The sequence below is a fragment of the Notamacropus eugenii genome, chromosome 4, assembly GCF_028372415.1.
Source record: "Notamacropus eugenii isolate mMacEug1 chromosome 4, mMacEug1.pri_v2, whole genome shotgun sequence".
NCBI lineage: Eukaryota > Metazoa > Chordata > Mammalia > Diprotodontia > Macropodidae > Notamacropus > Notamacropus eugenii.
Window position 1 is genome coordinate 212,134,350 of NC_092875.1, and position 15,288 is coordinate 212,149,637.

A 15,288-nucleotide genomic window follows, 5' to 3' on the forward strand; every position below is an offset into this window, starting at 1 on the left:
TTAAAAATTTTGCTTGTATTTCATGGATAGGAATATAGTAGTAATCTCTTAGCCAATAGTTCTACTTGTACTCTAGCTCTTCAGTTCATCTTTCAAATTGTTAGCAGCTTAACCTTTCTTATTCATAAATCTTATTACATTTGTCTAATCTTGCAAACCAGTTGATGGTTCCCCATTACATTCTGAATAAAATTCCAACTCCTTAGCTTAATAGTTGAAGCCCTCAATCAAAACATGCCACCCTACTTTCTTCATCCTTCACTACTCCATGGGCTATGACTAGGTAATAGCACTTTCAGGTGGGATGTGGACAGGGCTGGGAGGTTAGATGAGCAGCCTGGACTTCCACAATGATGAAAAAGTTGTTGTTCAGAGGAAGAAGCACAATGATGATTATATCTTCTGCAAAATATGAATATGGCAGGGGAGAAGGGAAAGGACCACATAGGATGCTCCTGTTTTCATCCTCTAACAACCATGAAGCAAAGCCTCAGTTTTTCTACCCTAGTTATGGCCTTCCGTATAGTCAAGCTACAAACTCTACAATTCACTCACCTCCACACTGGCTCCTACTCACTGTTCTTCCATGCCTCTGCTAAAGCTGCTCCTGATGTCTGTAATGTCATTCCCACCTCCTCTTCTGTCTCTGCTTAATAAAATCCTGCCCATCTTAAAGGACAAATTTCATCTCTCTCAAGAATCCTGAGATGATTCCTTCCACTCAGTTATGATTCTCTTTTACTCTAAGGATTCTCTTGGTTTAAACTACTAACTGTTTTTCATTTTTTACTTCCATTATTAGTGTATGAATTTCACACTGTTTCTAGACTGTAAGGTCCATGAAGGCAGTGGCAACTTCTTGTTTCACCTTGTCATCTCCCCCAGTCCCTGGAATAGTGCCATGTATTTATTTGGTGCTTTGTAAATATTTGTCTAAACCCTATGGGTTGATATAGTAAGCTATTTCATGGTATCCTCTTAGGATTATAGAGCTAGGAAGGACATTAAAGCATATTTCATCCAATGCACTAACTTCTTGTGAGCCGTATGTATGAGAGATTATGAATTTGTGCTGAATAGACTATTTTAGAAAGTACTAGAAATATTTGGCCTTATCCTCTTGGTGGTGAAGCTAGATGGGTATGCCTTTTGTTTGGTATTTTTAACAAAGAAATCCAGTTGTTCTGTTGACTTTCGCAGATAAATTATAAAATCCTCTCGAGACGTTGACCACTTCAGTTCAATTCAACAGACATTTGTTAAGTGGCTATTATGCTTAATGTTCTGCGCCATGACACATAATATAACTTATCAGATATATACCCCAGACAAGACACACGAACTTACACATGGCAAAATGAAGGATAGGGCTCTGAGAGCCCAAAAGGAAGAAATCATCTTGGCTGTCAGAGAAATCTTACAGAAAAGTCACACATTCTCAAGAAAGTCTATATTGCTGCTCTCAAAACAATTGAGTGAACCGGGGAGTTGGATATCATGTTAAAAATAACTAGCAATAAGGGAATATTCTTTATAGTTCTTTGAGTATTTCTACGTGTAGAGAAAGGCAGCTGCTACTCTTGCCCCATGCAGCTGCATCCACAACCGCTGGAATAAGCACACAAGATAAATTTCTTTTCCTACAATGTCACTTTTGTAGCATCAGAATTTTAAACAATTGATCAAATAAGTAAAGAGTAAGTATTGATTAATTCTTACTATGTGCCAGGCCCAGTGCTAGATTCTGGGAGGTAATGATGAAATTAGAACAGTCCCTGTCTTCAAAGAGCTTATAATCAGGAGAGGCAACATGTATATATAAATGTATATAAAATTTTCATAAAAATAAATACAATGCTGTTTTTGTGAAGATGTGAGAAACTGGGAGATTAGAAAAGTTTCTGTAAGAAGGTATATAATACACACACATACCTATGCACACATATATGTATGCATATATGTGATATATACACACATATATGTATATATATGTATACTCATATGCATGCATGCACACACGTATCCTAACAACTTAGTAGCTACTTGAAAAAGTAATCCATATTCATTGAAAGGAAAAAGATGTTTATTTCACTCTTAGGTGACCATAATTATTTACTAATATGAAGAGAGTGCCTACTGTGCACAGCATAACTTCTCAAACCTTGGGATCATATTGAATACCACTACTCTTATTTCACATTTCAAACTAATTTTCTTAAAGTTATGTGATTTTTTATTACAACTGCCAAAACTTAGCTTTGAATAGATATGATGTTGCAAAAGACAAAGAGCAAGAAGTTACTGGCCTATTTGAAAGTGTGATAGTAGTCAGTTTCCTCTTTATGACCTCATTTGGGATTTTCTTGGCAAAGATATTGGAATGGTTTTCCATTTTCTTCTCCAGCTCATTTTATAGATGGAGAAACTGAGGCAAACAGGGTTAAGTGACTTGCCCAGAGTTGCAAAGCTAGTAAATGTCTGAGGTCAGTTGAATTCAGGTCTTCTAAACTCCAGGCCCACAACTGTATTCACTGTGCCACATATTTAAATTCTAGCGAACAAAAACCTACCTGAAATATTAGAGCAAAATCATAATGAAAACTAGTGTTGAAACTGAATTACCTTAAACTAGTACTTCATGTAGTGTTCAATAGATTAAATATTGCTTTGTTTCTTTCAAAGCTGTAAAATATCCCAAAGAGCCCTAGAAATTCTTTTAGGCACTCTGGGGGGGGCGGGGGGGGACAGAGAGGGAGCTTTTTGCAAGGTGTATTATTTTTGAACTCTGTAAATGTATGCCATTTTTAACCCATCACTAAGTTAATAATATTTATTTATAGTACATGTATGCAGAATATTCTAGTGAACGAAATTTAACCAAAGTATTATTCAGTTCATTCAAAAGATTTCCTGGAATATAGTAGGTAATTGATACAAGTCAGATAAATTGAATTAAATTGCCTTGAATAACATTGAATTGGGTTGTAGAAGAAGAGGGGTATTTAGAAGTTATTTAATTTAACCTTCTTATTTAACAAATGAGCTTCGGAAAGGTTTAGTCAATGGTGTAAAGTCAAGCAGCTTTATAAACAGTAGAACCTGAAGGAGAAAATATACCACTTATTCTTGGCCTAGTCATTTTACCAGTTTACCACATTGCCTCCTGTATTTGTTAGTTATAGTTCAAATGCTTGCTAAGTGCCTACTAAGTGTCTAGCCTTGTGTTAGCCTTAGTAGAGGTAAAAGAACTACTCAGTATCAAATGTAGCAAGTTCAAAAAGAAAAGAGACAGACAGACAGAGAGACAGAGACAAGACAGAGCAAGAGACAGTCAAAGCATGCCATTTCATCTGGAGTCCAATGTGTAGCTGAGAGAGCTCCTTTTCTTTCTTTTCTGTTCTTTCTTCTGATATTCTTGCAAATTCTCTGGTTCCCAAACATAATCTTTATTTATAATTGATTCTGATTGTACATTCTACTTATGTCCTTTATATCAAGGCATATTTCAAATGGAATTATGGAAATTTTGTCTATTTCCTATCTTTTTCAAATTTTCTTTACATTTGATTTTTATTTCTATCAGTCTTATTTTTTCACTTTTCCCCAAATTTATTAATTTGTTTGTTTTTAATATTTTAGAGACATAGTATAAGTACTCTGTACATCAATATAATCATACATATACATACATATTTTATGCATATTTACATACATACAGACATATTACAAATGTATATATCTTAATACCATTACTACTATCAAGGAATTATATTTTACTGGGGAATAAGACACACACACAAAGTAAAACACTATAATACCATATATAATGTTGTCTTAAAGATAGAAAACTTAGGCAGGAACTTTTGAATAAGAAAAGATCTCTTTTAGATGGGGAGATAAGATTTTGTAGAAGTAGCAATACCTGAGAGCTGATTCATGAGGGAATAAAAACACCCTTAAAGAAGGTAAATGAGGCAATGTAATAAAATTTCCCATCATGCTAGGACCTCTTCCACTCATGCTTCATTCATCTTCTTGTACTCAGACTTCGTTTCTCTCATAACACAGTATATCCCCGGCCTCCCTCTCTAGCAATGGCTCCATTTTCTAACATAGTCTTCTCTGTGCCCCTCTCCCAATAATCTTCTCCTGGAGTGGGAGACAGAATACTCCTTGCTTCCCATGGCTACTTATAGACTCTCTCATTGCCAGAATGACTCAGCTCTCCTCTTTCACAGCTGATGCTATCCAAATTTAGCATATCATCCAGATCCTTGTAGCTTTTATCTGTCAGCCCCCAGGTCATTATCCGTCCACTCTTGATGCCTAACTGCTGCCCTTTAACTAGAAGATATCAACAATCTCCTTGACACTTGTGGACATTCGACATGAGCCAAACATAGGGATTAACAACATCTTGATCTCTGTCATTCACAAGTGATCCAGTTTTATGCTCAAAGACTCTGAAATTATTTCATGTAATTGATACCTTATGTTTCCCTATCTCTCCATGCCTACTCATACTAAACTTATTCTTTGTTCTTCTCTTAAATTTAGTATTTTATTTTCCCCCAGTTACATGCCAGAAAAATTTTATCATTCATTCTTAAAACTTTGACTTCCAGATAATCTCCCATTCTCCCTTCCCATTCCCTCATTGAGAAGGCAAGTAATTTAATATAGGTTATACATGTGAAGTCATGCAAAACATGTCCATAAGTCATTTTGTGAAAGAAAACATAGACAAAAAACTCAAGAAAAATAAAGTTTAAAAATGTATGCTTCAATCCGTATTTAGATACCATCAGTTCTCTCTCTGGGGATGGATAGCATTTTTCATCATAAATCCTTTGGGGTTGTCTTGGATCATTGTATTGCTGAGAATAGCTGTCATTCACAGCTGATCATTGCACAATATTGTTATTACTCTGTACAAATTGCATTTCACTTTGCTTCAACTCATGTAAGCATTTGGAGATTTTTCTGAGAGCATCCTATTCATCATTTCTTATGACACAACAGCATTCCATCACAATCACATGCCAAAAAATGTTCAGTCACTCCTCAGTTGCTGTTCATGCCTTCAATTTCCAAATATTTGCTGCCAGAAAATAACTGCTATAAATATTTTGTGCATATAGGTCTTTCCCCTTTTAAAAAAATGTCTTTTGGGATATCGACCTAGAAGTAGTATTGCTAGGTGAAAGTGTTAGAATGATTTTATAGCTCTTTCAAAGTTCCAAATTGCTCTACAGAATGGTTGAATCAGTTGACAACTCCACCAACAATGCATTAATGTCTCATTTTTCCCATATCCCCTCCATTTTTCATTTTCCTTTGCTATTATATTAGCCAGCCTGAGTTAGTACCCCACAATTGTTTTAATTTACATTTCTCCAACTACTTATGAGTTACAGCATTTTTTTATGTGGCTATAGATAGCTTTGATTACTTCATCTGAAAATTATCCGTATCTTTTTATAATTAATCAATTGAGTAATGGCTCTTATTTTTTATAAATTTGATTCAGTTCTACATATGTTTGAGAAATGAGACCTATAGCAGAGAAACTTGCATCATGTTTTTTCCACAGTTTCTATTGCTAGCTATTTTTCCATCCATCCCATCTCCCCCATTTTTCTATTGTCTCTCTCCTTTCACCTCCTCAAAAATGTTTTGCTTCTGACTACCTCATTTCCAATCTGCCCTCCCTTCTAATCAATCCAACTCCCTTCTCTTATGCTATTCCATTCCTTTCCTGTAGGATGATAGATTTCTATGCCCAATTAAGTGTGTATATTATTCCCTCTTTGGGCTAATTGTGATGAGAGTAAGGTTCATTCACTGTGCTCACCTCCTCCCTTCATTGTAAAAAGTTTTTATATCTAATAATTTGCCCAATTCTACCTTTCCCTTTCTCTTTCTCCCAGTACATTCCTCTCCCATATTCCTTAATTTTATTTTTTTAGATATGATTCCTTCATTTTCAAGTCACATTTCTGCTCTCTATATTTTCAAGTGTCATCTTTCTGTGCAGGAATATAAACAGTTTAACATTATTAGATATATTATAATATCCCTTTCCTGTTTACCTTTTTATGCTTCTCTTAAGCCTTGTGTTTGCAGTCAAACTTTCTATTTAGCTCTGGTCTTTTCATTAAGAATGCTTGAAAGTCTTCTATTTCATTGAATTTCCAGTTTTTTTCTCCTGAAAGGCTATACTCAGTTTTGCTGGGTAGGTGATTCTTGGTTGTAATACTCACTCCTTTGTGTACTGGAACAGGGCTTCTTAAACTTTTCCCACTCACAAACAAAAAATTTTTATCTGACCCTGGGTCTATAGGTAAGTAAAATAGGAGTACAAATCAAACATTTACTGATAATAAATTATAAAGAAATTTATTTTACAATAATTATTTGATATACATATAATTTTACCACTTATTAAAGATAAAATCAAACTTACATACTAATAAGATGAATGTGTTTTTTTATTTTTAAATTGAATTATTTTATTTGTTTTCAGTGTTCGATAATCACTTCCATATATATTAAAATTTTTCCCATTCCCTCCCCCTTATGCCTCCCTCCTTCCCAACTCCCTCTCTGAAATGATGTACAATCTTATATAGGCTCAACACGTACATTCCTATTAAATGCATGTGGCATAGAAGAATTAAAATGAATGGTGGAAACCATAAAACAAAAGAAAACATAACATAATACGAAAGAAAATGGTCTATTTCTATCTGCTATCCAATTCCATAGTTCTGTCTCTGGGTATTGAAGGCGTTTTGCCTCAAGAGTCTATTTTCATACAGAGAAGTAAATCTTAGTGGAATATTTGATATTGTAGGACATAGAACATCATCAGTATTTTTCAGAGTTGATCAGTTTTTTTCATTTTATAATCAGCAGTGCTGAGAATGCAACTTCACATAAATATGTAGTACAAAGTGGTACAAATATCTTAAGGGCCACTTCAGAAATTGTTGGAAATTCTGTCCCAATCCCAAGCCAAAACTCATTTAATGATTTTGTATGTTCAGTAAAAAAACAAAAAATTAAAAACTATAATTCATAACATATAATAGTCTCTAATCTGAGCCAAGGTGTTTTTGGCTGTGTTTGCTGGCATTGCATGGTGTGAAAACAATCACAGAGCAAAGTGTGCATATTGTGCATTCAGAACCAAGGCTACAGTAAAGTTTCATGGGAATGCATTGCCAGAAACACCTCATATTCATCATGTGTTCGATTTTTAATTACTTTTTTGGTCATTGCATGTTACCAAATTTTTCATGATCCCCCACATTCAGCTATATGACACCATATAGGGTCATGACCCACAATTTAAGAAGTACTACTCTAGAATATCATACTCCAAGCCCAGGTCCTTTCATGTAGAAGTTACTAAATCTGTGTTTTCCTAACTGTGTGGCTCCTTAATATGTGAATTTTTACTTTCTGGTTGTCTGTAATATTTTCTCCTTGATGTGTGAGTTCTGGAATTTGTCTATAATGTTCCTGGGAGTTTTCCTTTTGAGATCTCTTTCAAAAGGCAATCAATGGATTGTTTCAATTTCTATTTTATCCTCTGGTTCCAGAATATCAAGACAATATTCCTTGGTAATTTCTTGAAAGATGATGCCTATACTCTTTTTCTTTAATCACAAATTTCAGGGAGTCCAATCATTTTTAAATTATCTCTTCTGTATTAATTTTCCAGGTCAGTTGGTTTTCCATTGAGATATTTGACTTTGTCCTCTATTTTTTTTCATTCTTTTAGTTTTATTTTATTTCTTTATTTCTCATAAAATCATTAGCTTCTATTTCCTTCATTCTAAATTTTAAGGAATTATTTTCTTCACTGAACCTTGCTACCTCCTTTTCCATTTAGTCAATTCTGCTTTTTAAGGGAGGTTTTTATTTTTCTCTTCACTAAATTTTTGTGCCTCTTTTACCATTTGACCTTGTCTGTTTTTTAAAGTGTTAATTTCTTGAGTACTTTTTGGTGTCTTCTCTACCAAGTTGTTGACTTTTTTTCACAATTTTCTTGCATCACTCTCATTTCTCTGCCACATTTTTCCTCTACTTATCTTACTTGATTTTCAGTATCTTTTTTGAGCTCTTCTATGGCCTAAAATCAGTTCATATTATGTTCCTTTGGAGGCTTTAGATGTAGGAGCTTTGACCTTGTCTTCTTTTGAGTGTGCATTTTGATCTTCCTTGTTACTATAGTAACTTTCCATGATCAGAAAATTTTCTTGTGTTTCTCATTTCCCCAACCTATTACTTGATTTTTAACTCTTGGCTAAAGCAGTGCTCTGCTTCCAGGGTGGGAAGTTGGTGCTTCCACCTGTCCCAAAATTTAGGAATTTTATGTAGCTATTTTTAGAGATGCCTCTAGGGACCTCTTAGTTTTCAGTTTTTTATAAGTTGGTAAGATCTAATGAGATCTCCTGCTTTGTGCTCTGATCTATGAGTGATTAGTCATTCTTTTCTGGAACTTTGAGGAGGGTCCCTGAACCACTGTGTCTACAAGCTTTGGTGTCCTAGTATTCCTCCTTGCCCTGTGACTGCCACACAGGATAGTGACCCAATCCAAGTACTGGCAGAGCAACAGAGTCCTGCCCATAGTTCCATCAAAGAGATCATTATGATCTTCTGACTAGTTATTCAACCCCCTTACTGAATGTGGGCTGAGATATCTGATGATATCAGATGATGATATCTGATGATAACAGCTGATGCTGTTGCTGATTCAGTGGTTCCCATGTTCTTCTCCTGGTTTGGTGAGACCAGGGCTGTGCTAGCATAGCCTGCTTTGGACTGTGCTCCATTCTAACCCAGGTGTGGCAGAACTTTCCTGCTAAATTTCTAAGTTATCTTTGGTATCTGTGGGCTGAGTGATCTGAAAACTGTCACTGCTGCCACTGATTCAGTTACCCCTAGGATTATCCATGGTTTGCTGGGTCTAGGTCTGTGCTGGTGTGGCCTGTGCTGGACTGCACTTTTCTCTCATCCTGGTGCAACAGAACTTTCCTGCCAAAGTTCTAAGTTGTTTTGAGCTGGAAAAAATAGTTTTGTTCCATCTTTTTGTAGATTCTGCTACTCTAGAAGTTGTTTAGAGTCATTATTTAAAAGTATGTGCTGGAGTTTGGGGAGAGCTTGGCAGAGTCTGTACTCTGCCCATTTGGCTCCACTTCTGTATTCTTTGCTCTTAAAAAGCCTTCCAATCCCTCAGTGTCTCAGCACTTTATCAAGTCATGACTCATGCTTTTTTTAAAAATGTAGTATTCTCTTTTTCCAGTTACATGTCAACATTTTTTTAGCATTCATCTATACAAGATTTTGAGCTCCAAATTTTTCTCCCTCCTCATTGCTTCCCTCCCCTTCCCTCTTCTGAAAATGGTAGGCATGTTTATATAGTTTATACATGTGCTGACATGTAAAAATAATTCCATATTAGTCACAATTGTGAAAGAAGAAACAAACCAAAAAGAAAAAAAACCAAGAAATAATAAAGTAAGTGAAGGAAGCATGCTTTGATCTTCATTCAGAATCCATCACTTCTTTATGTGAATATGGATAGCATTTTCCTTCGTCAGTCTTTTGTACTTATCTTGGATAATTTTGTTGCTGAGAAAAGCTGAGTCATTCATAGCTGATCATCATACAATATTGCTGATACTCTGTACAATGCCTTCCTACTTCTGTTCATTTCATTTTGTATCAGCTCATACAAGTCTTTCCAAGCTTTTCTATAATCTACCTTTTCATTATTTCTCATTGTCCAATAGTAATCATATACAACTACTTGTTCAGCCATTTCTCGACTGATGAGCATCCTCTCAGTTTCCAATATTTTGCCATCATGAAAAGCGTTGCTATAAATATTTTTGCATATGCATTCCTTTTCCCTTTTTTATGATCTCTAAATCCTGATCCAGCCCCTTACCTTTTCTCTGTGTGTTTCTCTGCTTTAAGTGTGCTTATTGTAAACAAGATATTATAGGATTCTCTTTTTTTTGATTCACCCTGCTATCTGTTTCTTTATTATGAAAGAGTTCATCCCATTCATATTCCTAGTCATGTTCACTCCCTGTGTATTTCCCCCTATGCTACTCTTCCTCCTATTTGTCTTCTCTCTCCTTTCACACTTTCTTTTCTTACCAGTGATTTGCTTCTGTCTTCCACTTCTGCTTATTTTCCCTTTCTTCTGTCAGTCCTCATCCCCCACTGCCTTTACATGATCTCCTCTATGTCCCTGTCAGGTAAGATACATTTCTATATTCAACTGATTGTGTATCTGATTCCCTCTTTGAATTAATACTGATGAAAGTAAGCATCAAACAATGCTCTTTGCCCACTCTCCCGTCTTTCCCTCCACTGCAATAGGTCTTTCATGCCTTTTCATGTGAAAGGTATTTTCATGTAGCCCATTCTACCTTTTCCTTCCTTCTGCACCCATTGTACTCTTCTTTCTCATTCCTCAATATTTTTATGTCATTTTCTTAAATTCACCTAATACCTGTAGTGTGTGTGTGTGTATGTGTGTATGTGTATGTGTGTATCTTCCTTCTACATGTACTATTTCTTATTTTGCTGGCTACATGATTTTTGGTTGTAGTCCTAGCTCCTTTGCCTTCTGGAGTATTATGTTCCATTACCTCCAGTCCTTTAATGTTACAGCTACCAAATCCTGTGAAATCCTGATTGTGATTCCCCTATATTCAAATTGTTTCTTTCTGGCTACTTGTAGTATTATTTTCTTTGATTTTGTAGTTCTGAAATTTGGATATAAAGTTTCTTCATATTTCACTTTGCAGATTTCTTTGCTGAAGTCGTTGTAGATTCATACCATGCTTTTTTTTACCCTCTGATTCCAGCATATCAGGACAATTTCCCTTGGTAATTTCTTGAAACATGCTGTCAAGGTCTTTTGATTATGACTTTCAGATAGTTCAATGATTCTGATATTGTTTCTTCTGGATCTGTTTTCCACATCAGCTTTCTTTTTTCTTTATGAGGCATTTTGCATTTTCTTCCATTTTTTTCATTCTTCCAAAATTATTGGATTGATTCTTGATGTCTCATAGATTCCACTGTTAACTTCCACTTGCCCAATTCTAAATGTAATGAGTTATTTTTTTCTCAATAATTTTCTTTTCATTTTACCAATTGTAATTTTTTAGAAATTGTTTTCTTCAGTGGATTTTTGTTTTTCATCTTCCATTTGTCCAATTCTACTTTTAAGCAAGCTATTGACTTCCAAACAATTGACTCTTTTTTCATAATTCTCTTATATCACTCATTTCTTTTCTTGTTTTTTTCTTCTACCTCTCTTATATGATTTTTAAGCTCCTTTCTAAGTTCTTTCTGAACTTGAGAACATTTTCTATTTTCTTTGGGGTTTTGCCTACAGGTGTTTTGACATTGTCTTCTTCTGAGTTTCTGTCTTGGTCTTCTCTGTTGCCATAATAACTTCCTGTGGTCAGATTCCCTTTTCATTGTACTTTGCTAATATATTTTTTTTTTTTTTGGCCTTTTTACTTTCTTTTAAATTTGAGCTCTGTACCTGGGGTGGAAAGGGCATTGTCTCAGGTTTCTTATGCCAGTAGCGGTAAGCCCTAGCTCTCTATCTCGTGTTGCAATGATGTTGTGCTGAGGCCCTGGGGGACCTTGCATCTGGTGCTGTGATGAAGGGATAGGGTGGGGGTGAGTGGTACTTCTGAAGGTTATACGGGTCTGGCAGCTTACCTGGGGCTGAGCTTGGGTCCTACTGGTGGTGCCTGGCATATGCTTAAGCCCTATGGGGTGTTTCTGAATTTCTCCAGGGCTAAGGGCATGGATGACTGGATACCATAGGATGCCTATTTGCCTTGGGCTGTCTTGAATCACATGGAGGTCTAGCCATCCTGAGGATGCCTGTTTGTCTAGGACTACAGTGAAGTATATGGTAGTTTTCAGAGTTTGCCTCTGCTAATTCCCCTGGTTATGCTAAGGCATATGGGGGAGCTCTAGTGCTGATGTTTGCTTGCTCCAGCTCAGTGGGGTTCAGGATCTCATACTAATTTTCTAAAGTGGGGCTTGCTGCAATGCTTCCTATTCTGGAAAGTTCTTATCTAAATGAAAGGGACTCTTCTTGTCAATCTTCCAAGTTTCTTGGGTAAAATATTATTTCAGCCCATTTTTGCTGGTTCTGCTATTCCAGGATTTGTTGGGGGTGCTTTTATGGTTTACGTTTGTTTGGAGGTGAATTTGAAATGGTTACAGTGATTTACTGTTTACTCCACCATCTTGGCTCCAAGAAGTAATTTCTCATGACCCTTGCTTTTTTCCTATCAATATCTAAGCATTGTCAAACCCCTACTCTGTATCCTTTGCACCCTCTTAGTTAATGTTGAAATAGAACTGGATAACGTCATGCTACCAGGCTGACTGGATTTACTACGTATCTATGTTATGTAATTTGAAACTGGCTTCATTTCAGCAAAGGTGATCCTAGTAAAAGGAAGGACTGTGAAATAAAACTTAGAAAGGTAGATAGAACACAAAATATGTGAAGATTTTAAATGCAGACTATGGAGGTTGCATTGTATTTTATAAGACAAAGTAGAACAAACCACTAAATATTTTTCTGTAGGGACATTTGACATGAAAGTAGAATAATGTGGGGGAAATAGTGTTAGATTTGGAATAAGGAGAGCTTAATCTGAATCTTGCCTCTTCCTGAGATGTGTTGGGCAACGCACTTAAAATTTCTGAATTTTTGTTTTCTTGTCAGTAAAATATATGAGTTGTCTAGATGACCACTAAGGGGCCTCCTATGTAAATATATATGTATACATATATATATTAAAATATATGGTCATATGATCAAATGATTAGGAACATTATTGTGACTTCTATATAAAGGATAAATTAGGAAAGGAGAAACTGGAGACAGGAAAATCAGGTGATTGTCTATTATATTAGCTCAGGAGAGAAGTGTTGAAGGCTAATATAATGAACTGAGCTGTAGAAATGGAGTTAAAGTACTTGACATGTACAGCATTTTTATGCTTAGTCTACATAAGTGAAATAACTACTCTGTGGTATTCTAAATCAATCATTTCACCTATTGTCATGTCTTCTACAGCTAAGCAGCCTGTTGATTTGACCACAGACATCAATAGTAAAGGTCACTGAATTAATCCCATCTGTAATTCAATTATTGGCTATAGATAGATAGATAGATAGATAGATAGATAGATAGATAGATAGATAGATAGATAGAGATAGATAGATATACATCTATCTATCTCTATCTATCTATATATGCATATCTATCTATCTATCTGTCTATCTATCTATCTATCTATCTATCTATCTATCTATCTATATAAAATCTCCTGACATCTGGGGCCATCTCCAGTCATCTTGATCTATATCTTGTCTCTGGACCCAGATGACTCAAGAAAAAAAAATGAGGCTGGTGACTTTGAACAGCCCTCCCTCACTTAAATCCAATTCATGTGCAAGTCATGGCATCACCTTCCTGAGAATGAAGGACAATTAACAACATCATCCATAACAGCAGCAACAACAACACACACACACACCCTTAATATCTAGAAATAACTTTTATTAAGCTATTCTAATTTGTTTTTAAGTCCGACAAGTCAGATTTGAATAGCATATATCAAAGTATTCACATTTGTGAGTTATATATTTTGTAGAAATCTTGTATTAAGTATTTTAAATGATACCTACAATGTATATAATGAGAATGGCACTGGAAGAGAAATCTGGAATTTCTACATGTTGGCTACAAATGCCTCATAGGTTGGATATTAAGTCCTGAGACAAGAGAACTGATCCCTCAGATTATGAACGCCAAACTCGAGATTTCATTAGCACAATTATAAACTGGAACAGGGCACAACTATTTATACTGTCCTTAACCTGCAAAATCAAACAAAATAAACGTCATGCATGAAATATCAGAACATAGTCTATGTAAATAACTATCCGAATAAGGCTGACACAGTGACTCTGCAAGGTAAATATGTGTAGAATATTCACTGCTCTTACTACCTTTGACTACTTTTGGTAGATTTCATAAGAAGACAGCAAAGTGTCACAAATATTTCACACAACATTATATTTAGATGATGAAGTCAAGAAGCAAAAAAGTCTTAAAGAAGAAAATTTCTCTGAAGTTGAGAAAGACTTAATTTTTACATAAATCAGGTGCAAATCAAATTTTAAAATTTTCCTTTGCAATGGCTATTTGATGTACCAAGATATACTGATTCTTTCAGATAGTTTCCTGAATTTTTAAATGGAATATTTCTATATAGTACTTTTTGGTAAAAATATACAGAATAGGACTAATTGTTTTTTCTCAATTTTTAAGATCCTGACTTTAAGGACCTTGGAGTTTTGAAACCATTACCAGGTTGGTATACTAGATATTTCATGATATCCCAAGGTCTTGATTTTTGTTTTAGAAAATGTTTCTTGGTTGTTATTGAAGTTCCCTTTGTTTTGTTTCTTTGGTGTTTTATTTAGTGTGTGAGTTTGAAATGGGCGGACCTGAAGGAATTGTGGAATCTGTACAAATTATGAAGGAAGGAAAAGCTTCTGCCACTGAGGCAGTTGACTGTAAATGGTACATTCGAGCCCCACCACGATCCAAGGTCAGTCTTCCATCCCACTGAAGATTGGGCAGGCAATTTATAAAGTGACTTTACTATCCATCAACTCCATGTCATACATTTCTTTAAAAAATGAAGGGAGAGGGGTTAGTGCTTTTAAAATCCCACTTCTAGTTTGAACTTGTAAAGTATTTTATTTCTACTTTGGAAAGAGATCTGTCATCTCTCAATTGCCAAAGTTACAACCTCTTTACAGGCTGATACCGTGCCAAAGTAATAATTTTGTAATATAGGTAATAGCCTATAAAAAGCTTTACTTATTCTGCTAATAATAAGTAAAAAGTTCAAAAATCCATTATGGTCCTAATTATTTTTGCTCTTTATTGTTGAGTTTTTTCAGAGTAAAGTACATTGCATTTCAATATAATTTGACCTAAAGTTATTTATTGAATTGAAATGTTAATGTAACCATGCTTATTTATTTATGACACTGCCATAATTTCAGGGGGAGTTTATAGGATACATAATTTTAAGTCACTGTTGATAAAACAGCTTTCATTTTTTTTCTTCTCCATTCTTTTTGATTTTTCTCATTTAAAAATGGAGTAAAATGATAGCTAGATGTCCATAATTATTTAGATTT

At 35.1% G+C, this 15,288-nt stretch overlaps 1 protein-coding gene across 5 annotated transcripts in view; it reads left to right on the forward strand.

Moving 5' to 3' along the window:
- The window catches only part of NETO1 (neuropilin and tolloid like 1), a 232,294-nt gene that overhangs the window by 124,930 nt on the left and 92,076 nt on the right, over positions 1 to 15,288 (forward strand). For 4 of the 5 annotated variants that reach the window (XM_072604106.1, XM_072604107.1, XM_072604108.1 and 1 more), the window contains 2 exons: positions 14,405 to 14,446; positions 14,560 to 14,687. The exons of the other annotated variant lie outside the window; for it this stretch is intronic. In XM_072604106.1, the coding sequence (XP_072460207.1) occupies positions 14,405 to 14,446; positions 14,560 to 14,687 (170 nt within the window). The remainder of the gene's footprint in view (positions 1 to 14,404; positions 14,447 to 14,559; positions 14,688 to 15,288) is intronic. 5 annotated transcript variants of the gene reach the window in all.